Consider the following 27,565-nt stretch of genomic DNA (forward strand, 5'->3'; position numbering starts at 1 on the left):
TTTCATGTGGCCATATGCCCAGATTGTGGGCTTGATCCCCAGTGTGGGGTGGGCAGGAGGCAGCGGATCCATAATTCCCTGTCATCATTGATGTTTCTATCTTCCTCTCCCTTCCTCTTTCTCTAATCTGTAAAAACATACTTAAAAAAAAATCACTTGCCCTTTTGCCTCCAAGGGCTGTCTTTCATCCAGGCTACCAGTTTGCCATCTCTGATTTGAGGCATATTTACATCGTCTCTATTTGCCCACAGAAGTGAGAATGGCCCTGCAGCAGAGGCTGGCAGGTGTGGAAACTGGAGCCAATAAAGTTCACGTAACTTTGCCAGGGCCTGCGAGGAAACCAGTCCCCCATTAGACCCCAGCGTATAAATCTGCCTGCTGGACTCATCCTCCCTTTATCTGCACATTTGGCAAAAGCATCTATTCCCAAAACCCGGCGTGGATGCTTGGAAATGGACAGCTCCTCCACTTATTATCTGGGGGGACCTTCCTCTGCCTTAATGTTCTCTTCTGAAAAATGGGCCAATAACAACTCTTTTGCACAGGTTGTTGGGATTGAATGAGAGAAGGTATGCCAGGCTGCTTCCTCTGTCCCCAGGCTTTGCAAGAGTTGGCCAGGCTTCCCTGGAACACCTGAATTCCCTGACACACAGAACATGTATTTTCTTTCACCTGTCTTGCTGATTCCCTCTTAACACTCACTTTAGAAGCCCTTACGGGCTGTGTTCTTCCTCACCCGAGTGTGGGGGCTGCCCACACCATCACATTGTCCTGAAATGTCCCTTGTCCTCACTTGTCCCCACACCATCCTGTACCCAGAGCTGTGTGTGTCCTGCTCCAGAATTTATCTTCAGCACCAAGCCCGATGCTCATACAGTCAGTGTGTGTTGGGGCAGCAGCAGCCCCAGGAAAGTGCCTCTGCTTCCTTCCCATTGGAGCAGAGTCGGGAAGCTCCCAGCTCCCTCCTCATCCTCCCAACTAAGGTACACAGCCTCCCTGGTCTTGTTGGGATCTCAGGGCCATTTCTAAGAGGTGGGCTGCACTGTGACTGGGCTCAGCTGGCTCACATGCTGGGAGGAAGGGGCCTGGCTGTCCCCTCCCTCAAGCGGCATTAGCTCTAGCGGGCAGGGCTGGGCCAGCTCAGAGAATGATTGGCGGACATTGTGAGGCAGAAAGGCCCTGTGGCCCGTCGGTTGCAAAATGCAGCCTGTAGAGCCAGACTGCCTGAGTTCAAATCCCAGCAAGACCCCTTCCCAGGTGCATGCTCTTGGCAAGTTATTGAACTCTCCTTGGCCTCAGTTTCCTCATCTGTGACATGGTCACTGACCTCAGAGGGTTGTCCTAAGGGTTACAGAATTAGAATCTGTTAAGCTTTTATGCTGGTGTGTGTTTCTCGGCATCTGCAAGAGGTTCAGGAATCTGGAGAATGTGCTGTGTGTAAATTAATCAAGAGTCCAGAGACGAAAGATGATTTTGGAAGGCATTTTGGGGAGCCAGAGAAAACTTAGCTAAAGAAACCAAGTTTTGTTTTGTGTTTTGTTTTGTTTTTTCTGTCTCAGGACCCCTTGCTCTTTATTAACACAAATTGTCCTAAGGCGGGCTAGATATACACATCAAAGGGTAAGGTTTGGTATACAGAATCCATTGTCAGATTGGAGGAACTGCCTACTGGCTGTTCAGGAATTTGGCCAGTAGGAGGCAATATCATGTAGATTGAAATGCCCTCAGCTATCTGGCAGCAAGCAATCTATGCATCCTTTTTCAGGTTTGGGAAAATGCCCTTAGCCATTTCCAGCAGGCAACAATATATGTGATTCAGCCCTTGCTGAGTCCCCAAGTTCCATGAACCTTTTGATGAAACTCTTACATTTATGACATGCTGGAATTAGCTTCCGGCACTCTTAGAATAGAATGTAGTGCCAAAACAGTTTGGCTCAGTAGATAGAGCCAAAAACTAAAAGGTCCCAGGTTCGATTCCGGTCAAGGGCATGTACCTTAGTTACGGGCACATCCCTGGTAGGGAGTGTGCAAGAGGCAACTGATCGATGTTTCTCTCTCATCAATGTTTCTGACTCTCTATCCTTCTCTTTTCCTCTCTTTGAAAAAATCAATAAAATATATTTAAAAATAAAAAAGAATAGAATGTAGTGCACGTTAAGTATAATAATAGTATTTGTTAGTTAAAACTCTAAACAGGCAAAGCAGAAAACCTGCCAGTCCTTCCTCGCCAGGAAGCGTCAAGAAGGGCATGGTGGTTGTGAGCTGTGCTGTTGGGAAGGCTCGCTGAGGCGGAGGAATTTGACCCCGTCTGGAAGGATAGAGAGGGCCTGCGTTCGTGGCAGGAAAGACTAAGAGCCGACACTTCGGCAGCATCTGCTAAAAGCCAGACATGACGTGTTTGACATGCATTGGTCCACTCAGGGCTCATGTTCCTGAGGAAACCGATGTTCAGGTGGATTAAGTGTCGCCAAGGGCCCGGCGAGTGAAGTAGCAGAACTGACATTTGAACCCAGATCTTGCTGGCTCCAGGGCGTGCTCTCCATCACTTATCTCCGCCAGGAATGCGGCACTTTGTCACTCTGGGCGCTGCTGTGCTCAGCGTTCAAGTGCTCCTCACGGTGCTAGAAGGCCGACTCCCCTTCATCAGTGCCCCTGACACACAGCGTCTGCCCTACTTCCGGGGCCCACGCAGACTGGTTCGTACCAGAGACTGCAAGACGCTTCACGCTGCATCGCCCACATTTTCCTCTCCATCCCTGACACCCATCCAGGCAACAAACCTGTGTGAGCGCTTCCTGTGTACTAAGTGCATCTGTCGGATGCTTTTGCTGCATCAGTAAAGCAGACAGATGTGTTCCCTGCCCTCGCATAGCTTGTAGTGCAATGGACAAGGGGCAGATGTTCATGAAATACAATAAATGTGCCATGTTAGAATCTAAGTAGAAAAATACAAGGCACTGAGTCTTGCCCAGAAAAGATAGCCAATCGATGTCATTTTGTTGTCTGTGGTGGGAGGGAGGGTAGTGAAAATGACACTAGCATACACTCCCTGGTCTTTATAGCCTCAAAGGGAAAAGATGTATGGACTGCAGGCTGTCAGCCAGGCATTGCATGGGGGACCTAGAAAGGAAGTAAGGATTGTGTAGAGCTATTGCCCTCTCAGAGCTTATAGTCTGTGAACTTTTATTGAGCACCTACTGCGTGCTAGGCACACTGTGCAACTGCTGTAAGCAGATGTAGCATAGATAGATGGACAGACATCGTCTGAGTAATGACAAGTGCGATGAGTGTTAGCCAAGGGAGAAAGGGAAGTGGACTCCGGATGTGTTGTTATCCCCATTATACAATAGAGATGAGGAAACTGAGGCCCAGGTAGGTGAAAGCCTCGATCACTGTCACAGGTCAAATAATAGGAATAGCTGAAATTCACTGCGCACTAACCACAAGCCAGGCATGCTGCATGAATTCAAGTCCCCTTAACTCTGTGATGTCAATACTGTTCCTCTCTTCGTTTTCCCAAAGGAATGAATGTGTGTCATGGGCTGAAAGTATCTTGGTTGAGGTGGAAGGGGCCGAGTCAGGATTTGAACCCAGGCCGCCGGCTCCAGAGCCTGCGTGCCTCACCCTTGGGGGGGCAGGTGTGACTGCCTCTGCCTGCTGCTGCTGTTTCTGCAGGTGGAGCGATGGAAGCAGGGTCACAGTCCCCCGCCCTTCCCAGGGCATGCTGGGAAGCCCCTCAGTGTGTCCCTGTGTCCCTGGTGAGACACTATCTCTAGGGAGAGCTCCGCTTTAGGGAAGCAAGGCGCCCTCTCCGGGCAGGGACAGCCCCACGCCCGTGTCGTGCTGGGCAGCCTGGCTCAGTCCCACCTTCCTAAGTAAGCAGCGCTCCCCAGCTCCCCAGCCGGGGCCTCCGATCTCAGCGATTACAGGGAGATTTATGCCTCAGGAATCTGAGCCTCAGCAGAGAGGAAAGCAATGTCCCCGCCACCCCCGCCACCAGCACACGTTTATCTCACAGGCAGGTGCCAGCCCGGGCACGCACATTCCTGCAGGGCCCAGGGTGCTCAGCGGTTGGGCCGGTGGCTGGGGTTGGGGGCAGAGCCTTCAGGACCTGCTGGCCCCTGGCCCCATCTGGAGAGAGCCAGATGGAGCTCTCCGAGGGGCAGTGCCCATGCCCAGGCCTCCAGGGGAGTGGGACATAGGCTCCTCTGGAGGGATGGGGTCTTTCCAGGGGCTGAGTAGTGGGGTGGGGGATGTGCAGGTTACTAACCATCCCCAGAGCATCTGAGTTCTGAACTACACCCTCCCCCCGTGATAGCCTCACACAGTTAGAGAAGTTAGTGTGTTTATAGAATCATCTCACGAGAACCTTACAGTAACTCATGGTCCCTCACCTGCAGCAGGAGAATCTTGCTCTTCAGGTCAGGCTCACACTGAGGGGGGGGTTCACCGTGTCCCCTTCCTCACAGAGCTGCTTGACTCAGGAACATGCTTTAAAAACAAAAACAAAAATTCTATGATGCATGATCTTTTGCCGTCTCGTGTTGTTACAATGAACATCAGATGTGGCGATTATCCACACATACCCACCTTCTTTTGTCAGCCTATTATTGTGGTTGTTTTCCAGCGATTTATCGAAAGCTTCCTTGAAGGCAATTTGATGTTTAGCTTCTTGTCTGTTAGAATAGTTCCTGTGTTAAGTTTACTATGGAATGAAAGCAGTAAACTGTGAATGTCTTTCTTGAAGGTTTCAGTATCATATTTGTATGTGAGTGTTCCATATATGTATATGTATATTTAGATAGATAGATAGATAGATAGATAGATAAATAGATAGATGTATATGTATATTTCAGAGAAGAGGAAAAGAGAGATAGAAACATCAATGATGAGAGAGAATCGTTAATCGGCTGCTTCCCATTCTGAGATTTAGCCCACAACCTGGGCATGTGCCCTGACCGAGAATTGAACCTTGACTGTCTGGTTCACAGGTTGACCCTCAAGCCCTGAGCTCTGCTACCTGGGCTGTATGTGTGTGTTCCTTGACTTCCAAGCTATTATAGACCCCAGACTCCCCAGGACTGAACCAGGTCTAATCCTTAGCTGGGATTAGCATTTATTGAGCATTTTTTCCAGGTGCCAGGTACTTCTCTCATTAAATCATTCATGTAATCCTCCCAACAATCCTATTAAACAGCACAGTCACGATCCCTTCTTTGCAAGCAAGGAAACTCTCACACAGGGAGACCACGTCACAGGTCTACCTGGCTGGTGACCTGGCCCCAGAGTCCTCACTTTAAGGCACTGACACCGTTGCCTCCCCAGAGCCCCTCACTTGAACCCTGCATCTAGGAGGCAGCGGACATGTGTGTGAGTTTCATTTCAGGCCTTTCCCTTCCCCAGTTGTACTCTAGTGAGTAACCGGAGAAACGAGCCTCGGAGATGCGAGATAACTGGGCTTTCACTGCATGTAACAGAAAACCTCCATGTGCACGGCTGGCAATACAGACGTTTCTTTTTCTCACAGAATTAAGAGCCCAGCTGTCACTGTGTCCAGGTTGGGTGCAGTGAGAGAATTTGCCGTCCGGAATCTAGGCCCTTGTCTTTCTGTCTCCGTATTAAGCATATTGGCTTTTTCTTCTCACGATCCTCCCTTCACTGTCCGTATTGGTCTGGTTTCCTGCCAGGAGCCAATTCCAGCATGTTATAATTACAAGAGTTTCATAAAAAGGTTGATGAAGCTTAGGGACTCAACAAGGGCTGAGTCACATATGCAATCACATGTGTTAGAAAGGCTAATAGGCACTTACCCCAAACCTGAATAGAATGATTGTCTACTGCCAGACAGCTCAGGGCATCTTAATCTACATGTTATTGCCTCCTGTTGGTCCTGAAGAGTTGTAGGCTATTCCCCAATCTGATAATGCTTCTGTAAAACCTACTTTTTGAAGTATATGTCTCCACTTTGCCTTAGGACAATTTGTGTTAATAAAAAGCACAGGTCCTATATCAAAGAGAGCCTTTAGCTCCTTTAACTGAAGCTCCTCTGACCCCCCAATGCCTTTCAAAACTATCTTTCATCCTTGGACTCCTACTTGATCTACGCACAGAATGCTGCACCCTTCTTAATGCTGGGACAAGAATCCCTGCAGGTTCCCCAGAGTAACAAAGCCAATAGGAGGAATAGAACACATATATGTATATGCTATGAGGACTTACTTAACTCACATGATTACAGAGCCTGATAAGTCCACGGTCTATGCATGAAGCTGGAGACCCAGGAAAGTGGATGGTGTAAATTCCCCAGTCCGAGTTCAGGTCTAAAGGAAGGAAAACACTGACATTCAGGAAAAGAGAAGGGTCCTTTCTCAGTCGGCCCTGGATTCTACTTGGGCCTCTGACAGATGGACAGGGTCCACTCACACGGGGAGGGCCGTCTGCTCCACTCCACCCTCTATTTAAATGTTAACCTCATCTGGAAACACCCTCCTGGTCACACCCAGAACCTGGGCACCCATGGCACAGGCAGCGGGACACATAGATATGACCGTCCCATTGCCCCGTGTTGGCCACCATCATTGGAGGAGCCATGCCAGCGATGGGGTCAAGATATAAGCCAACAGAGGCACAGAGAGTCTAACCAACTTTCTCACCCCAAGCACAGTGGCCAACATTCATCGATACTAAATAATTTACAAAGAAACCTGGATGCAACAAACTGTGTACATTCTCAGAGGATCCTGGAGACACCGCAGTGGATATTCTGACTGCCTGCAGAGAGGAGGCAATTGCTCTGTGCCTGGAAAAGGATTATGGGAAAACTGGGCAAGCACAAAGATGTGGTAGAATGTAGAAGCCATGGGAATGCTAGGAAAATCTATCTTGTTCAGTATGAGCAACCAAGTATTGTAGGGGTTTTTTACACAGAAAGGACTAATCTAGGGATCTAGGGACCTAGAATGTCATTGGAAGAACTGGAGAAGTGGGATCCAGGCTGGGCCTCCAGGTAGGTCTTGGAACTCTGCAGAAGTGACCCCCCAGATGGCTAGTATCTCAGTGTAAGAGCACTCTGCCATTGCTGGGGTTCAGAGAAAGCCTCTGGATGCTGCTACCATTTCAGCTGCCTCCTGGTGCCCAAGCAGCTGGAGCAGAGCCCTGGAGAAACCACAGACAGGCACACACATGCTTCCAGAAACATGGCTGCCAGTAGAGAACAGCTGAAGAAGACAGGGATGATCTCCACCTCACTCTGCTCTCTGGAACTCAGAAAGTGCCTCCAATCAGCCAAATCTGCTTATGGTCCAAATCCTAGTTGCAAAGGAGTCTGGGAAAGAAGTGTGTCCCACCTTCCACAGGACAAGAAGACACACGGCCTGGAGGATGGGTTGCCAGTTGTGTGAGCATCCCCTCCAGGAGGCACAATAAGCTTTAGTACATCTCACACCCAGTGGGATGGATGGAGCCAGAAAAGCTAGAATGCCTCCTGGCTGTCACCCTGGATCTCTCTGTAACATCAACCCCATAGCTCCCCTGGGAGGAAAAAGCCTAGTCAAACAAATGACAAATTTAAAGGAAATATTAATAACTATGGCAAAGGATCTTAGACTACTCTCTCCCCGCCCCCGTATATAAAGATCAATATCCCAGTATGAAAATAAGCACAAATAATTCACTAAAAAGAGGAAATGGCCTGTGAACAAATAGGTAAAAGCAATGCTAAACTTTATATATAAAAGCCTAAGCAACCAATAACCTAACCAGTGGTTGCTATGATGCGCACTGACCACCAGGGCTCAACACAGGAGCTGTCCACTAGTGGTTAGTGCACTCCCACAGCCAACCTCCCGCAGTCCTCCCCCCACCCCAGCCAGCTAACCTCCTGTGGTCTTTTCCCCTGACTTGCCAGGCCTCCCCACCCTACAATGGCCCTGATTGGAGGGAACACAGCCATGCATGAATTCGTGAACCGGGCCTCTAGTTCTCAATAATGATCAAGGAACAAAGGAAGGAAACCAAGAGACATTTCTTCCAGAAACAAAATGAAAAAAATATATATTTCAACTTCATGTTGCTGAGAGTACAGGGAATTGACCTTCCAATCAACTGTTGATAAAAGTGAAAATTAAAACAAGTTTTAATTGAAGGACAATATAAATTTAAATGTTCATAGCCTTTGACCCCATAAGCTCCCTACTGAAGACTTTTGGTAAGGAAAAAGTCAGTGAAGTAGAAAAAGATATAAAGAATTTCCCAGAACTCTTAGTAACAATTTATAGAAGTCTAAGTACCCACCAAGTATAGAATACTAAATAGTCAATATAAAGGTCTCAGTGTTTTGATTTGGGGATGCAAAGATTTCTGTGAAATGGTGCAAAAAAAAAAGATTACAAAATTATCTATAATTCCCTCTTATTTAGAGACCTATGCACTTATAAGTATGTTTGCATATTGAAAATATGGGAGGAAATACACTGGAATGCAAACATTGTCTCTAAATCTGGGACAACTGCATTCTCTCATCTTCTCTTTTATATGTTGCTATGCTATTTGATTTTTTTCCCCTTTACATAAGCACATGTGACATTTACTTACAGAAAAATCCCATACAATTATTTTTTTCCCTTGGGGCCAGGGGAGGGGCAAATGTAGACCCTGAGGAGCTTGCTGGGCACAGTCACTGCCTCATCTTCCCCCAGATCCTTAGAAAGCCAGCCCTTGCGAGGCCCTGGAAGCAGGGGCCTTTAGAACCGAGGCCTGGAGCTGGGGGCAAAGGTGAGTAATTAGAGTTGGGGCAGGAGGAGCGGTGAGGAGGGAGATGTGCTAATTTTAGCATCTCTTATAGAGACTTGGATTCCTATGACATCCCCTCGCACGTGTTTAGCTCTGTCCTCCAGCCCAGGCCCAGTCAGTGACTGCAGGGCCAACACGGGCACACTTCAGATTGCAACAAAATGCTAGAAATCTCAGCTGCTTTAAATAGCGGTGTCTGGCACCCTTTTGGATGGCAGGCCTGGCAGAGCTGGTGCCCCCCTCACTCACCCTGGTTTACAGCCCCACGGTGAAGCCACTTGAGTGCCAGCTTTCCCTTCAATCTCTAAGCAAAACTGATCGCCCCAAAGCCGGACAGTCCCTCCATCGGTGAAGGTTCCCAGTTCAAACCCTGGGCCTCCTGCATCCCTGCCCTATCTCCTCTGTCTTTTAACCTCCTGTTCTTTCTCCTCTGTCCCATCTTCAAGGATAAGGATGTAGAGCACATGTGTCAAACACAAGGCCCGCGGGCCAAATCCGTCCCGCCAGGCCTTGCAATGTGGCCCACACTGAGCTGTGTTCAGTAAACCATTCGGCCCACGATTTAGGCTGGATTTTAGATTTTGGTCCCTTCTCTGATTGAGTTCGACACCCCTAATGTAGAGTATATTGCACACTTTGTAAGCCCTTTGTAGGATTGTAGCATTTTATCTTTTAGGTGACCTTAAAAATAATGGAAGTGAAAATATCTCTCTTTTATTGAGTTCAATGCCGATCATGTGACATTGCTTTCTTAAAACAACCCTATAGGATGGCGGTATCTTAGGATTAAACAGGCACTTAACAAAAATAGATGTACAAGAAATGGCCAACAAGCACATTAATCATCAGGAAGATGCAGGTAAAAAAACTGTAGCGATGTATTAAATGAAAAAGGCAGTCAAAATTGTTGGCAAAGTTTCAGAGCAACTGGCATGCTCATACTCGGCTGGTGGGAGTGTGAAATAGTACTACCCCTTTAAAAAAAACAGCTTGGCACTTTCTTACAAAGTTAAATATATATGTGCTATAGAATCCAACCATTCTCCTCCTAGATTGTTCCCCAAGAGAAACAAAACATATCTACTAGATGAGCTATACAAGAATTTTCATAGCCAGCCTGGCCAGCATGGCTCAGTGGTTGAGCGTCAACCTTTAAACCAGGAGTTCACAGTCCCATTCCCCATCAGGGCACATGCTCGGATGGTGGGCTCCATCCCAGTGTGGGGCGGGCAGGAGGCAGCCAATCTGTGGTTCTCTCATTATTGATGTTTCTCTCTCTTCTTCTCCTTTCCTCTCTGACATCAATAAAAAAAATTTTTTTTTAATTTCATAACCACTTAAAAGGAACAAACTACTGAGATGTCTATTAGTTTTCTATGAGTGACAAATCACCACAAGCTTATCAGCCTAAGATAACACATAGTCTTCACTTAACAGCATCCATAGGTTCTGTGACTTCAAGCAGAACAATGTATCATGGAACCAGTTTTACCATTAGCTCGTTGAAATCAACAAGACTTCAGTTCGTACCACCACTCATCAACACTCTAACGAGAATATGTTGAGGGAACAGCGTTGCTCGAGGACGTTCTGTATTCATTATCTCCAGGCTTCTGTGGGTCGGGTGTCGGAGCACAGCTCTGCTAGGCCTTCTGCCAGACTACAGTCACGATGTCACCAGGGCTCAGTTCTTATCCAGAGGCTTGACTGGGACGGCACCACTTCCAGGCTCGTTCCATTGCTGGCAGAATTCATTTCCTATGTCTTGAAGGCTGAGGGTCCTGGCCTTTTGCTCGTCGCCTGTCGGAAGCTGCTCGCTGCTCCCAGAGGCTGCCAAGGTGTGTGTGGCATGGCCCTTTCCAAAAGTCCTCTCACACCTTGGCAACCAGCGAGGGGGAAAGAGTGTGTTTGCCATCAACACAGGGATGTGTATAGTGTGGCGTGAGCCCTGAGGGCCATCCCATCACCTTTGACATATTCTCGGAGGTCACGGGGCCTCTCACTCTTGGGGCAGGGATTGAGTGAGAGCGTGAGCACCAGGAGGCAGGGTCACACGGACCCCCTTCCACTCCATCCTCCATAACACATGACGCAGGTGTACCCCAAAGATGTTATTTTGAGCAAAAGAAAAGACACAAATATTAGAATTCCACAGACAGGATCTGCCGGCTAGTCCCTGAAAGATGAGTGGTTGCCTGGGGCCGAGGGGTGGGGGTTGGCTGTGGAGGGCGGGAGGCAACTTCTGTGGTGCTGAAACTGTGTATTGGGACTGGCAGGATGGGGAGATGGTTGTATGCATTTGTCAAAGCTCATCAAACTCCACGTGTTAAATGAGTACATTTTATTTCATGTAAATGATGATACCTCCGTAAAGTGCATTTTTAAAACAGGGCCACAAATGGCAAATTTTCATCGCCATTCTACCTGTGAGGAAGCGGAGATCCGAGACATGCCCACAGTCACACAACAGGGGAACTTGGGGTTCCGCGTCCCTCTAACTGCCAAGCTGTTTCTGTCTCTGTGCATGACCTGACCTCTAACCATCCTTCAGCTGTAGTTCCCACTGAGGTGACACTGGAGCTGGGGGAGCTAACGGAGTGCACCCGAGGCCTCCCTGAGGGGCAGGCAGTCTTAGGCTTGTGTTTTCTGGTTCCTTGAGCCGCTCAGTGTTCCAGGCCTCATTAAGCCTTGTAGTAGATTTTGGGTTATGGTTGCACTTTTAAATGTATCCAGATATGTCATTGTAAGTCTACTTAATTTAATTTTCTCTCGAAACACATAACCCTATGAGCCAGTTCTTTAAAAGCACAGCCTAGGATGGCCACAGATGCCGACACTTCAGCAGGTGTGCTGTGTTCTGTGGGTTGCCTGCCTTCTTTCTGGTCTCCCGGTTCCTGAGCTGATCCAGATCTGGGTGGCCAGAGCACTTCAAGGGAGCACAGGCCCCTCCCCGATGCCACGGTGAGCCTTGGTTAGCTTCAGCAGTGTGGTCATTCCATTATCATGGAGACAGATGTGTGGAGGAAGGGGCCCACGAGGCAGGTCTGACCAGTGGGGCCTGAGAGGTGGCTGCCAGGGGACGCTGTGAAGGCCACCACACCTCTTCACAGACACCAGGAAAGAGCTTCTTCCTCACTGCCACGAGGCTGTGACCCCGGGAGCCAGGGCAATTCACGGAGGACCTGGGACCAGAGGATGACTCTTAGCCTCTGACTCCCTCTCCCCTTTCACTGTCATCATTGCTTGGTGATGTCAGTCATGCGCTTTACGGATTGATGGCGTCATCACTGTTATTTGCAGCCAGAATCATTGTGCATCCAGAAGAGAGAAGCAGAGGCCGTCAAACACCGTTTTCTTTGCACCCAGCTCCCTGGTGCCATTCTCCTAGACACGTGTATGCACTACGCTCCATACAGATGGGTGGCAGGCAGTGGGTGGGGGATGTGTGAATGTTAAGGTCAGCTTCATTCTCAGAAGAGTCTGTTGGTAGCTAAAGGTTAGACACAGCCTCGCTGCCCATCTGTAGGGTGCCGGTGAGAGAAATGAGGGCAAGGCTTTACAATGAGGTGCAATCCCAAATACAAGAAGCACCTCTGTGTGTGCTGACACGAAAGGCTGTCCCAGATAGGCTGCCACGTAGGAAAGCGAGTCAGAACAGCATCGAGGAGGCTTTGACGTCCACGGTCATTGAAAACGCCTGCAGTCATGGCTGGGCTTGGGGTTTAGGAAAGGACCCTGGAAGGTGGACACAAGACCCTAAACAGAGCTTCCCCATTCGGGGCCCCTGAGGACAGTGAGCGGAGGTGGGGCTGGAAGGAACCAGGCTGCGGTGACATCAGCACAGCAGGGGGACCTGCAGCGAGGAACCGGCTGGCAAGGCCAACCTCTGGAGGAGGAAACTTCAAAGTTCCGGAGGGTTCCCAGCAGGCCTGCCATGGGGTCTCGCATCCATGAGTGACCTGTGTTTAAGATATCAAAGGAGGTTTTTTATTTTTATTTTTATTTTTATTTATTTATTTATTTTTACTTTTAAATATATATTTTATTGATTTTTCACAGAGAGGAAGAGAGAGGGATAGAGAGTCAGAACCATTGATGAGAGAGAATCATCAATCAGTTGCCTCTTGCACACCCCCTACTGGGGATGTGCCCGCAACCAAGGTACATGCCCTTGGCCAGAATCGAACCCGGGACCCTTCAGTCTGCAGGCCGACGCTCTATCCACTGAGCCAAACCGGTTTTGGCTCAAAGAAGGTTTTTTAAAAACCGTATGCATGGAAACTCTGACCAGTGTCACAAATAAACGCCATCTACCTGTCAGTGTTCGTGATCGGAATTGTCACTCTCAGGGGCTTCCTGGTCTCCCTCTGGTCGGGATTGCCCTATCCCATTCTGTCGCCACTCTGTGAGGTGCATGCTCTTTGACACGCCTGTTCTTCACCAACGGGGAAATGGAGACACAAAAGTGTTCACTGTTTCAGGGCCACACAGCTGTCACATGGTAGAGCAGGGCCCGAGCCCAGCACCCACGCCCTAAACAGTCCACTCACGGACCTCCCGGGTTATGCAAAGGTTCAGAGAGCACATAGGCGCTCGGCCAGTGTTTGCCTCCACCCGTGGTCCTCAGAGCAGTCCACGCACCAGCGGGTTAAACGTGTATCTAAGTTCTTAGAAACGTTGCCCGGTTCAGCCAGACTTGTGCCGCTTGCTGACGTGTTTCTTGGTGTCGAGTATCTAAAGTCCCACCGAGCTGGGGAAAGAGCCCATCTATGCCCAGCTGGGCTTCGGAGAAACGCACCTGAGGGTTGTGTCCATAGTCACCACCCGGTTCTTTGTCCAGCAGCCAGGAGTGACCATCGCTATGGACTCGGGCAGGGAATTGCCCTGTGGTCCGTCAGTGATACGTGACAATGGTCTTGAGAGGCCCTGAGACCTGACACATCCTGCTTGGCCGTGTGCTCTGTGCACATCAAAGCCAGCTGCCCCACCTCTGCTCTGTCACGTCATATTAATAGATGCCCAGTAACGGCGCACTGAATGCCGAGGCCGTCCCAGGTCACCTGGTGACAGCTGTCATTTTTGCAAAGGGCACCTAACGGGAGTTTGTCTCTGTCCCAGTCACCTGGAGAACTTCCGAGAAGCCCAGCCTCGGCCCGTCACAGCAGGACATCATCGGGCGGGAAGAGAGGGAAGGTGTGGGTGTGAATAGTTTGGGGAGCTCCCCAGGTGATTCCAGCGTGCAGCTCAGCTGGAGAGCCCCCACTTATAAGAAATCCCCCAACCTGCAGAGTCCCAGTTCCAGACACGACGGGCAAGACCCCCAGGGCTTCCTCCAGTGCTGCCCCCGCCTCTCTTGCTTTGATGGGCGTGAGCGGAGCAGGCAGCAGTCAAGATCCTGTCGTAGAAAGTTCCCGGGCACAGGGAAAGGTGTAGCTGGAAGCACTTGCACTGGGAGCTCTGGCTGGGGGAGAGTCCTAAAAATCACTGCCATATGTCTGCAGCCGGGAGGGCAGGGCCCGCATCGCTCCCTCCACGCTCCACGCTCCACTGCCTCCCTTCCTTCCGTCAGCGGCTGGGTCCTCGCCCAGGGGGGCCCCAGACAGGCTCCGTTTAGTCTAACCATTTTATCGAGCATCTAGACTCCTCAGTAGGCCAGGCCCCGGAAATCCAGAGGTAAACCCAGCATCGCCCCTTCCCTGGTGGGATTCGCAGCCCAGAGGGAGGAGACGGGAAATCAGCCGACATAAATCACCAGTGCAGATGCTGCGTGATGAGACCACGTGGAGCCCAGCACAGAGAAGCGGGGACCTCCTGAGGGGGCTTGTGGGCCTCCCGGGGGCTTCACGGGGTGGGAACACCCCAAGCCCAGGCGTTGGTCTTTTCCTTTTGAAATATTCATATGCATAAAGCCTGGAATGATTGTAAACATATGTCGTGGAGCACACCAATTGAGCAAAATACTAACATGTTTCCATATTTACTCCAGACCCTTTAAAACACACACACACACACACACACACACACACACACACACACCAATTCTGAACTATTTTAAACATAGAAGAAATACAGAGAATCCTATAACAAACACCCAGGCACCGGGGAGGGGAAAAATACCCTCTCCACACTCCGGGGCCAGGCTACCTGGCTCTGCAGTGTGGCCTTGGGGAGGTTCCTGAACCTCTCTGTGCCTCTGTCTTATTTATTTATTTATTTATTTATCATTTATTTATTTATTTATTTAAAATAACAAACAACTACCTCAAAATGTAATTGTCAAGATCAATCGAGGGAAAGCTGAAAGAAGACAAAAGAGCCTCACACACATGATGGACTTTGTGAACAGTAACTGTCGTTCCCTGATTCCCTTCAGAGTTTTTATAAAGAGAACTCTAGCCAAAACCGGTTTGGCTCAGTGGATAGAGCGTCGGCCTGCGGACTGAAAGGTCCCCAGTTCGATTCCGGTCAAGGGCATGTACCTCGGTTTCGGGCACATCCCAGTAGGGGGTGTGCAAGAGGCAGCTGATTGATGATTCTCTTTCATCGATGTTTCTAACTCTATCCCTCTCTCTTCTTCTCTGTAAAAAAATCAATAAATATATTTTTTAAAAAGAACTCTAATATCATAGATACTTTTTAAAAATGTATTTTTCTATTGATGTCAGAGAGGGAGAGAGAGAAACATCAATGATGAGAAAAAGTCATTGATCAGCTGCCTCCTGCACACCCCCTAACTGGGGACTGAGCCCACAACCTGGGCATGCGCCCTGACCAGGAATCGAACCCTGACCTCCTGGTTCATAGGTTGACACTCAACCCCTGAGCCACACACTGGGCCACTGGGCCATAGATACTTGTTATGGCCCCTCTCTCCTCCCCTCCCTGTCTGACTGCTAACGAGGAGTGAGTCAGGAGGTCAGGATGGGGATGCCACTGCAGGAACCCTCCAGGCGGTCAGGAAGGATGGAGCCTGATGGGCAATGGGCGAGAGGAGGCTGGAGAGGTGGCCGGGCAGGTCAGGGTCCCCGCACAGTCTAGGAACCCCCTACGAGCCCATCACCCTTGCTCCTTCTGAAAATAAGCAAAAAAAAACCACACAAAAGATAAAATACAGAAACCTCACACTTGCTCCTCACCTTGGACAATTCCATGGGGTACGGGCTGGCTTTGAGAGAAGAGGGGAGACCTGGGGCAGTGCAGGAAGAGGGCTTAGGCCCCCCTGAAGATATGAGGGCAGGAAATGAGTGATTCGGGGCTGTAGCCCAGCCAGGGGTCCCCCTTGCCTCCTGAGAACCATGTCCCCTCCAGGGGGTGGTTTCCCGCTGACCGAGCCGTTGATGGGCCCCGGCTTGTTTGGTAGTTCACCTGATGACACCTCCGTGGCCTGTCGGCCCTGGCTGTCTGTGGGGACAGCCTCGAGTCAAAAGGTGCTCCCCACCACCCCCCAGCAGCACCATCATATTTTATCTCAAAATGGGCTTCCTACCTCGCCCTCCGCTGCGCTCCTCCCTCCACCTCCTATGGCTGAGGAGCAGCTGCTCTGAGCCCCATCTCTCATCGGCTGCCTTATCTCCCTGATGAATAATGTTCCCTTCCCAAGCAGGCAGCCTGGCAGGAGGCCCATGGCTCTTGCCGGCCGCTGACAGCCCCGGAGCCTAGGCAGCTGTCAGAGCCGCACCCGACCCAGGCCTCACGTGGGCAGAGGACAAACCCACCCAGAGACATGCCACCTGAGGCCCCTGGCCCTGGCATGGGTCAGGGGTCTCAGGTGGCTTTTGCAGTTCAAAAGCACAGGTCTGTCAAGCCCCGGCCAGCACCCCTGGGTGCAGACATCTTGTGGGTGCTGGGAACATGGGTGGGCTGGGCACTGTTGGTGGGAAACGTGACTTGTACCTAATAATACAAACCTGTATACTTAGTCGTTCTGTGATCTGGAGAGGATGTTCTGTGATCTCTCCAGGTCTCTGTTTTCCTCATCTGTCAAATGGGCTCATCACAGTATAGGGTAGTTCTCTGCTCAGATCCCCTTTGCCAGCCAGTGCACCCCCCGCCCCCTCCAGCACTGTGATGCCACGATAGCAGCTCTGCCTCCAGCCTTCAGAGCCTCGGGCCAATGGTGCCATCCCTGGCACACTCAGAGGCTAATGCCTCTGCCATCTCTCCCCTCCCATCAGGAGGGTTGCTAATTGACTGAGATTGGGGACCAAAAGTCCAGCCTCCTCCCTCAAGGTGGACAACTCGGTGGGACTATTCATGCCCCAGAGGCCCCTGTGGATCAGGCCAAGACTGGACTTACCGTGACTGCACCCTCCCTTCCTGTCCCGCATCCCTCCTCCTCGACAGCTTCTGCTCCAGAGCACGCCTGCTCCATGAGCCGCAGGCTGCCGGACACCCGTGTGGGGCTCTGCTTCCAGGGGCCCAGCCCAAGTGAAACACTCACTTCGCAGGGGCTTTGTGAGGGGTCGGAGGAGATAAGGCTTGAAAGCCCCTCATAGGTGTCTGGCCCTTGGCAAGGTCCCAGTCCTTTGTAACCATGATTCTTATAAACTACCGCTATGTGACAGAAAGTCACGCTTGGACAGATGTGACGAAGAGCCGGGCATTGAAAGCCTTGGATCCAAGTTGGGAATTCAAGACAGTCACCCCAGAAAGGGCCTTCGGAGGTCACTTAGTCCTTTTTTTTTTTTTTTTTTTTTTGCTTATGAGGAAACTGAGGCCCAGGGAGGTGGAGCCGTGCTCTCAGACCCACAGCTCGTCAGGGACAGAACCACGTCATGTTTTCCCACACTCACGCGTAATCTGGCTTCTTCAGATCCTTTTCCCTGCTCGCTGATGAAGCGTGATTCACTTCAGAGGGGCCAGGACCCTGAGCGGTGAGGCCAGAGCACGCTCCTCTTCCACGTGCCTCTCCTGAGTACCTACTATGTGCTGGCACCTGCTGGGCACCAGGAAAAGATTCTCACACGTAGTTCCCAACCCCTGGTTGTTACAGGGAACGTCACTGTTTTCAAAGTGTGTGTGTGTGTGTGTGTGTGTGTGTGTGCGCGCGCAAGTGCTGGCCAGCTGTATCCCAGAAAGCAGATAACACCAGGGAAAGTTTATTAAGAGTGGGCATGGCTCAGGGGTTGAGCCAGAAAGTCACAGTTCGATTCCTGGTCAGGGCACATGCCTGAGTTATAGGTTTGATCCCCAGTGTGGGCTGTGCGGGAAACAGCTGGTCAATGATTCTCTCTCATCATTGATATTTCTATCTCTCTCTCCCTCTCACTTCTTCTCTGAAATCAATAATATATATATTATTATTTAACACAGAAATATCCCTAATGTCCACAGTGCCCTCTCACTGCTCAAGGTCCTGGCCCTCTAAAGTGGAGGGGACTTGCTTCACAGCTCACTTATGGATTGAGGCGAACCAGAAGTTCTGATGAATTCCCCAACCACAGTATCACAAAAATGGGAAATTTCAAAACAACAGAACTCACCGCCTTAGCAAGTAGCCATTTCCATCTCGCCTTCCTGGACCATCGTGTTTACGGCATTCTAGTCACACGGCGTCTCTTTCCTACTGTTTTATGTCACATGAAACTGTCCCGTCAGCATTTTCCGTGCTGTTACATCACTGTCACATTGATCATTTTTTTCTTTCCCCAAATGAAGATAACCTCATTGTTTATTCCTGGTGGTAAAAACATTCTGTGCACTTTTTATTCCTGTTTTTTAAAATGCAGTCAGTACCACAGAGACTGCGGAAGAATGCAGTCACCCCTGTCTCCCCTCCCTCCCCCCCTTCAGAGGCAGCCAGCTGAGCCCTGGGGAACATCCTTCCAAACAGACCTCAGTGCATTGGTCTTAGTCAGCTTGTTGACTCCTTAACATTTCAAAGTGTAAACATGTGGATTCCTTTTCCACCTTTCCTTGCTGTGGGGGTTGGGCTGGTTGTTTTGGGAAGTGGGGAAGGGACCCTGGAAGGATACAAAGGAGCCAGAACGTTCTGGAAGCTGCTAGAAAGAGGAAGTGTCAGGGTGGGCTGTGTCTGTGTTTCCGGAGGCTGCTGTCACGAAGTGCCCCGGGCTGGGCAGCTTACACGGCAAAGAGCATTCTCGCGTAGCTCCAAGTCTGGGGTCTGCCATCAGGAGGACAGGGCCATGCTCCCTCTCAGGACCTGGGCAGGTCCTTTCCTGACTCCTCCTGGTTCCTCGTGCATGCCAGAGATCCTCAGTGCTCCTGGCATCTAGACACGACCTTCTGAGCCTTACCTCCTTCGTCACGTGCAGCCCTCCTCTTCCTCTCGTGTCTATGTCTGCATCCCCCTCTTCCTGTAAACTCTCCAGGCATGGGATGCGGCCCTCCACTCCAGCCTCATCATCACTTGATTAAATCTGCAGGCACTGTTTCCCCTAAGGCAGTGGTTCTCCACCTTCCTAATGCCGCGACCCTTTAATACAGTTCCTCATGTTGTGGTGACCCCTAACCATAAAATTATTTTTGTTGCTACTTCATAACTGTAATTTTGCTACTGTTATGAACCATAATGCAAATATCTGTGTTTTCAGATGGTCTTAGGCTCTACAGCAGCAGTGGTTGTAGAGCCACAGGTTGAGAACCACTAGCAGGGTCACCTAAGACCATCGGAAAACACAGATATTTACATTATGATTCATAACAGTAGCAAAATTACAGTTATGAAGCGGCAACGAAAATAGTTTTATGGTTGGGGGTCACCACGACATGAGGAGCTGTATTAAAGGATCACAGCATTAGGAAGTTGGGGAACCACTGCCCTAAGGTCACATGTGCAGGTAACAAGGCTGAGGACCTCAACGTGTCTTTTGGGGGACACACTTCAACCCATAACATGTGGGTTCACCAAGGGACGGAGGAGTAGGATGAAACGGCATGGACAGCTTCTTAGGAACGAAAGGGAAGCAAGAGAGCAGGATACACAGACTGAGGTTCTGAGGCTGAGGAGGGAGGTAAGGAAGGCCAATTTCTCCTGCAACTCGTGTTCCTGTATTGTAAACTTTACAGAGGGCCCAGGACTGATCAGAGAGCCCAGCTGCTCATAAATCCCACCGGGCCACTTTCCCATGGTCGCCATGATGTGCAGCCACTGGTGTGCCCCACGGGCCTCATGACAGCATCCTGGTGTTCATGGGCAGGGCACATACCCAGGTTGCAGTTTCGATCCCGTCAGGGCACGTGCAGGAAGCAAATGATCAATGTTTCTCTCTCACATTGATGTTTCTCTCTCCCTCTCTGTTTCTCTCTCTCTCTCAAATCAATTTTTAAAAATTTAAAAAGACATACTCTTTTGATGACCTTAAAAAAAAGTTTATATCCTTTAACCCAGTAATTGCACTTCTTAAATCTATCTTAAGAAAATAGTTTTAAATGAAAGCAGTGATTTTTGTGTAAAGATGAATGTGTGTGAAATATTGGAAATAGCCTATTTGATGAGAGTAGATGATTGGTTGATTTAATTATGATACTCCTTCAGTGGTCTACTAGATTGCTGGTAGAAATGATAGTTTTGAAGCTATTTTGAGAGTAGGGGAAGTGTTCACACCATAATAGTATGTGGAAAGTAGCAAAATAGTAATAGAAAGCACGAAATCCATTTATGAGTATGAATGCATGTTGTATACGTTAAAACACATAAGTGGATAGTAATGGACATTTAAGGAAACAAGTAGAATGGTCGTTAGGGATTATCTCTGAGTTGAGAATTACAGGTGATTTTGTGTCTTTGTGTTGTTCAAGTCTTTTTTTTTTTTTTTCCTTTTGCCAAATGAGCGTGTATTCCAGTTGAAGTCAGATAAAGGCAGCAAGTGGTTATGTTTTAATCCAGTGCTGCCTGTGTCACCAGATTCCTGCCAGAGACACATGCCTGCCCCCTTCCTCCCAGCGGAGTGGGTCCAGGAGGCAGGAAACGGGGGAGAGACCTGCCCACAGCCTCCTGCTCCACAGGGGCTTTGCCCGGTGACCTGGGACACACCACCGCCTTGCCACAGGCCTCGGTTTCCCCATTTGTAAAACTACGCTAGTTGGACTGGTTTCGTTCTAAGAATGCAATAAGGACGTGGGCATAATAATTCCAGGCTTCACACCCACCCTAACCCTAATCACCGAGTGACATGACTGGCCATTGCCAGGAGCACTGTGTCAGCCACACTCGTGAGGTCACAGACCACGTGGCCACCTGGGAGAGAGTTCTGACGTAGCCGGGAGACCTGGCAATTTCCTTTGGGGTGAGCAGGTGATGTTCCTGCATATCGTTCATCCCTCCAACAGGCTCATTATTCCCATTTTCGGTGCCAGGCCCTGGGTGTACGGTGAGACTTGGCACCTAGAGCTCATCCTTCCCTCTGGCTCCAGTGTAGGCAGGCCTTTCCCTGTAGAGGTATTGGCATCACCTTTGATTATTCTAGAGAGACACTGTGTATTTGAAGCTGAGTGCCTGACTCTGGAGGTGCTCAGCAGGATACACCATGTGAGTAAGCCCCTGCGTGCGTCTGATTTTCTTCTGTGGCTGTGAAGTGAGGAATCCAGGACCAGATGGGTCCTGGGCAGCATGAGTCCAACAACGTGTCAGCTCCCTGGTGCCGTGCAATGGACTTGGGACCAGAAGGCCCAGGTTCAAATGCAGCTCTCCTGCCTCCCGGCCTTGTTACCTGCAGAGATGCGTAGCTTCTCTGAGCTGCAGTGTTTACATCCATAAAATGGGGACATACAGCGTTTACCAGGTTGCTGTGAGCGCTAATCGGAGTGGCATCTGCAAAGGAATCTGAGCATGGACCCGGCCGTCACGTTAGTGCCCTTGTGGCTTCCTTGAAAGGGAAAAAGCCCAGCTGGTGTAGCTCAGTGGTTGAGCATCGACCTAGGAGCCAGGAGCTCAGGGTTCGATTCCCAGTCTGAGTACATGCTGGGTTGCAGGTCCCATGCCCAGTGTGGGTGTGCATAAAAATGGTTTTATCTCATCGTTGGCGTTTCTCTCTCTTTCTCTTCCTCTCCATCTCTGAAATCAATGAAAAAATATTTTTATTTTGAGAAGAGGAAGAAGAAAAAAGTAAAGATAAAAATTATGAACAACAAATACATATCTATCAACAAGTGAACCCAGAAATCAAGTGCATTAAAAATCTGAGGAACTGGTGAATATAATAGAATCAGGGACATAGAAAGGGAGTGGACTGATAATTCTTAGGGGGAAAGGGGTAGGGGGGTGCAGGAAGAGACTAGACAAAAAGTGTACACCTATGGATGAGGACAGTGGTGGGGAGGTAAGGGCAGAGGGTAGGGTGGGAACCGGGTGGAGGGGAGATGTGGGGAAGGGGGGGAAGGAGAAACTATTATAATAATCTGAACAATAAAGATTTATTAAATTAAAAAAGAAAGTAAAACTATTAATAATTTTCATAATAAAGTAAAAGTTTATTTGAAAAATAAGAATATTAAGCATAAAGAGAAAGGGAAGCAGAAAGAAAGTGAAAGTTGCTTTCAGTCATTTTTCATTGTGTTTGCAACTGACTCTCCTCACCCACACCCACCACCCCATCCCGTCATGAGCAGAGGGCTCCCGGGCATCGCCACCCCGGCTCCGTGCTCTCCCCTCAGGCCGTGGCCAATGCATGGTGTCCCCTCAGTGCCCAGCGCAGTGACGCCGCTGTCGGCCCCTCTCTCGCAGGTCCTTCAAGCCTGACTTCATCCTGGTCCGCCAGCACGCCTACAGCATGGCCCTGGGCGAGGACTACCGCAGCCTGGTCATCGGCCTGCAGTACGGAGGGCTGCCCGCCATCAACTCCCTCTACTCCGTCTACAACTTCTGCAGCAAGCCCTGGGTGGTAGGTGGCGGCCGGGCTGACCCTGAGGGAAGTGGGGGCAGTGGGAGAAACCCCCTGGGCCTGAGACGGGCCCGTTCCCCAATAAGGAGAGCTCAGCATGAAAAGGCAGCTGAAGAAGCAACTTGGATCCCAGTCCCCTCCTTGTAGTGATTGCCGAACAAATATCATATAACACGTAGTATGACACAGTGGTGTCCTATAATGATATTAGTGGTCAGAGGCAGCACGATCCTGTTCTGACTAATATTCTGTCACGTCACTGTTGTTAGCAATAGGCACTGGGTAGTGGGCATGGAGCAAGTACTAGAACGTGGTGCTGCCTGGCATTCAGTCCATCATGACCACGGGCAGGTGGCTCAGAACAGCTGAGGAACCTGCCCAGAGTCCAGGCGTGAAGCCAGACCTCGGAGTCCTCTTTCCGACCCCCAAGACTTGATTTCCCCCACCTTCTATTCACTTGTTTCATTCATTCACTTGATGTATTTGAGTCTCCATAAATGTCGCCTGTAAGAGAGGCTTTGCCCAAAATACCACGCCTCCACTCCCACAACTACGCCTAAATCCCTTTATTTTATTTTTTTAAATATATTTTATTGTTTGTTTTTTTACAGAGAGGAAGAGAGATGAATAGAGAGTTAGAAATATTGGATGAAAGAGAGACATCAATCAGCTGCCTCCTGCACACCCCCTATTGGGAATGTGCTCGCAACCAATGTACATGCCCTTGACCTGAATCGAACCTGGGACCCTTCCAGCCACAGGCCAACGCTCTATCCACTGAGCCAAACCAGTCAAGGCCTAAATTCCTTTAAGACACTGCACGTTCAATCCTTGCAAAGCCCCTGTGAGGTTGGCTCCCTCTTTTTCTCCACCCACAGAGGAGGACACGGAAGTTCAGACACCTTTCCCAGGTTACACAGGAAGTGCAGGAGCAGGAATTTGACCCCAGAGTCTGTGCCATAAACTCCTGTGTCACGTGCCTCTTTAGAAAGAAGGGACACGCATGAATGCCAGCAGGTTGTGCTTGTGTGAGAGGCTGAGGGTATAGGAAACGTGCATTGAAAGTTATGGAGCTGAACTCGGTGTGCCTGGCAGGAATGCAGGGGTTGGTGCAGCCAGGTGCAGGAGGTAACGGGTGCCCGCTAAAGCCTGTGACCTTTTCCCCATAGGCAGAGAGCAGCCACTGTGGCTCAGCTCAGAGCCGTCTGACACTTGAGCCCCGGGGTCATGGGGTGGCTCTGTCATATGAGGTAACAGGGGTTGACCCATGTTCTTTCCTTTTCTGTCCTAGTTTTCTCAGCTCATTAAGATCTTCCACTCCCTGGGTCCAGAGAAGTTCCCGCTGGTGGAGCAGACATTTTTCCCCAACCATAAGCCAATGGTGAGTGGCCTGTGTATGCTGCTTATTCGCGCGATCTGGAGCTGACACATGTCTGTGTTCTCCGTTCATTTGGATGGAGGAGATGGGCCGGCCTCGATGCCTCATGGGAACGCCGGCTATCCTAAGGGAAGAGTCTGCTCTGCAGGTGGGATTTAGGCAGCAGGAGGCATGGCTGAGGGGGGCAGAGTTCCCTGGGATTTCTGGGATTTGGGGCACACAAGGGGACCACCTGAACGAGCATGTGGGGGCCAAAGGTTGATAATAAGGGTAAATGCTGCTTCAGAGGCGGAATGTTGTTTTATTTGCGCCTGCGCCGGCCTTGGTTTCCGCTCTGATGTCAATAAAAGCAGTAGTATTTGACTGGCATGGGTTGTTGGAGGACAGTTTCCTTGTGTGTCCCCTTCATATTCCAATGTTTGAATGCACTTGTGGTTGTCTCTGGGAAGTGGTCGGAGCTTCCCTTGGGCAGCCGGTGGCAGAGGTCACTGTCCCCTTCCATGGGCTGGAGCGCTCTGCACCCCAGGGCTGGCACAGGTTGGGTGGGAGCGTCCTGGGCAGCTGGAAACGGCCTGAGACGTGCCTGCTTGTGCAGATGGTCCCAGGAACCCAGGTCTGTGCTTCCACTCGCCTCAGGAAGAAGGGGAGTGAATATTGGAGAACAGGGTAGTTCAGAGGGTGTCAGGGGGTGCCAGCTCAGGGACAGTGGCCTCTTGTGGACTTCCAAGCTCAGGCTGCTGAGTTGGACAATCCCATTTGGAGACCCTGATCGGAAGGACTGCAGGCTCCAGGTGGGAGCAGTCGATGGAGGGGTTTGCTATTGATCTCTCGCTTACATCCGATGCGGTGAGAGTCCCAGCATGCAGGACTTGCTGGTTGGAATAAGAAGGGTATGAGGAACCCGGCATATTCCAGCAAAGCGTGACCATGGTAGGGAAACGCAGTGTTTATCCTCAATCCTCGCTCTGCCTGCCGACTAGATCCTAGGCACTGAGTTCATGTCTGTGAGCCTGAGCTCCCATCGCTGAGAACCACGGGTGCTGGAGCAACAACCTCGTTGGGTTGTTGTGATTTCATGAAACCGTGAGTGTAGAGTGCTGTGTCTGGCGTACGATAGGGCTTCAACGTAGTGACGCTTTAAAATACAAGCAAAGCTACACCCTGGGACATGGTCAGCAATGGGACGACAATTGGGGGAAGAGTTTACAGCGTCCATTGAGGGCGGCAGGCGGGTCTAAGCTCTGGGCAGGCTTTGCTGTCTATGGTGAGGCCTCATGAGTTCCTGGCATTGCCCACTAGGCTGCGCCACACTCAGAATTTCAGGCGGGCATTTGACATCTGTGCAGTCTTCCCCTGCCCACTTCCACGTGGTTGAGATTCTTAGGAAGGAGACGGGTAGACCCGTCCGGGAGTACCTGTAGCACTAACAGGTAATCAGGTTCCCAATTCTGTGGTACTATGGACATAGAATCGGGGAGCAAGAGCAGGGCTGGAGGAGCATCCAGGAGGAAATCTAAGATGCCTGTCCTGAAGTTCCCCCTGCCTGGGGAAGGACCAGTGCGGGCGGCCACATCGTGGAGGTGAGTGGAGCGCGGGGTGGGGGAGCCTGAGGCCAGGGCAGGCGGGACCCACCAGTTCCCAAGACCCTCTGTGATCTGCACCCCGCCCCTCTTGAACCTTCCCCACCCTCTCAACCCCCAACCCCCGGCGGCACGGTCAGGACACAAGGAGGTGAGAGACGGCAGGTGCGTGATAGAAACCACTTTACTGTTTAGAATCAAGGACACACTATAAAAAGTGAACATTATGCAACATTACAAGACAATATACATTCACGGAATATAAAATTCATAAATAACATGGAGGAAAACTGTAAACAGTGCTACAAAATTTAGCAACAAATACATTCCTTCTAAGACTGTGTTTTCTCTGGTTGGTACCTCTCCATCACTTCTGGGTGTCAGGACAGCAGACTGGCTTCGGGGGGAAGGCGGGGGTGGGGGGCCTCGCAGCCCCTCCCCTCGGAGCATGACCCGGTCTCTAAGTTCCTCCCTCCTCACGCCTCCCAAAAGCCTCTTGGCAGGCTGCTGACATCTACCTCTCCTACCCGTCCCCGTTTTGTTTGGCTTCTGCCATCAGATCTTCAAAGCATTTTTCTTGTGTCAAACTATCTTAGTGATTTTTTATTTTCTTTTTATTTCTTACTTTGGGCAGCCGGAAGCCAAGCACTTGGGTGTCATCTTGGGGAAATCCCCATTGGCCATCGTCAAACCCAGGATCCTGGCTGGGGCAGGGAAGGGTACGGTCTCCCTCGGTGTCTCTGAGACAGAGCTGTGAATAAATGAATAAATCATTGATTTCTTGAATTGCTCAGGATCCAGGGTATAAAAAATGGTGTTCATGGGCTGTAGCCTGACCGCTGTTTGGGTCTGGGGCTCAGGGAGGAGTCTCCCGGTATTTCCTGCCTTGCCACGGGGAACACCAGACAGAGAGGCAGAGCCTGGAGGGCTTCCCGGAGAGGGAGGCAGAGCGATGGCCAGGGGATACCAAGAGGTTTGGGGATTACAGCGCTCATGGCCCGGGATTTAGGAGAAATCGTGGCTTCCCACTTGGCAAAGGGCCTAGGGGAGGAGAGGAATGGGAATGACCGGCAGACTGCCCGGGGCCAGGTGAGACAGAGCAAGAACATGGATGTCCGTGCTGTTTCCCCACCCCTGCCTCCTGCCTCCTGCCTCCTCCAGGAAGCACGGATGCTGACCGAGAGGAGGCTGGAGGGGCCTGGGTGCCAGCTCCTTCTCGCTTCCCCGGTTCGCCAGTCTGGCCGTCTGCGCCACAGAAGCCTCTACCCTCCGTTCCACTGTAGAATTTGATTTGGGAAAAATGGTGGCATGTGGGTTTCATTTCTTTTTTTTTCTCTTAAACACAATGTACACATATGACAGCCTACACAGGATAAGATTTAGCAAAATAAAACATTCACCATATGATTGAAGTACAGAAGTGCCTCGGCTACATAAATGACTTTAAATGATACAGTCAGTGAACAGGTGAAATAAACAAAGCTATAGCTTACAGAGACCTCCTCCACCGCCGCCCTCCGGCAACGTCGCTGGGCCAAGGACCCTTCGCTGCCCAGGACCCGCTCTCCTCCCCACCGGGGCCTGGCACGAGGGCCTGAGGTCCCGCCCGCTTGTCTGCAGAGAAACCACAGGTGACTCGTGCCCAGGCCCCACTGGGTGTGTGGAGGGACCCCCACCAGGGACCCAGAATGATCAGATGCCTCCTGGAGGGGAGGCTGACTCTGGGTAGGGGAACTTGCACAGGTTGGATTAGGGATTCCACCTTGTAAGCCTTCGGGGCCGAAATAAAAATCTTAAAAACATCAAGCCTGCGGCTCAACCCTTACGAGACTGCTGACCGCAGCTCCTTCTGCTCACACTGCCCCCCCGCCCCCCCGGGGACGGCAAAGCCTCTGTTTCCTGCGTGCCAGGTGTCACGACCACACGGTGAAAGGTACAAGGTGGTGGACTTGACCCTAAGGAAGCCGGGTGCCTGG

The 27,565-nt window shown here is 50.4% G+C and overlaps 1 protein-coding gene across 2 annotated transcripts in view; it reads left to right on the forward strand.

Moving 5' to 3' along the window:
- SYN3 (synapsin III) overlaps nucleotides 1-27,565 on the forward strand; it is a 372,118-nt gene that overhangs the window by 97,751 nt on the left and 246,802 nt on the right. For both annotated transcript variants that reach the window (XM_045587543.1, XM_036457421.2), the window contains exons 5-6: nucleotides 22,475-22,631; nucleotides 23,923-24,012. In XM_045587543.1, the coding sequence (XP_045443499.1) occupies nucleotides 22,475-22,631; nucleotides 23,923-24,012 (247 nt within the window). The remainder of the gene's footprint in view (nucleotides 1-22,474; nucleotides 22,632-23,922; nucleotides 24,013-27,565) is intronic.

This window comes from Pipistrellus kuhlii, unplaced genomic scaffold (genome assembly GCF_014108245.1).
Source record: "Pipistrellus kuhlii isolate mPipKuh1 unplaced genomic scaffold, mPipKuh1.p scaffold_m20_p_3, whole genome shotgun sequence".
Classification (NCBI taxonomy): domain Eukaryota; kingdom Metazoa; phylum Chordata; class Mammalia; order Chiroptera; family Vespertilionidae; genus Pipistrellus; species Pipistrellus kuhlii.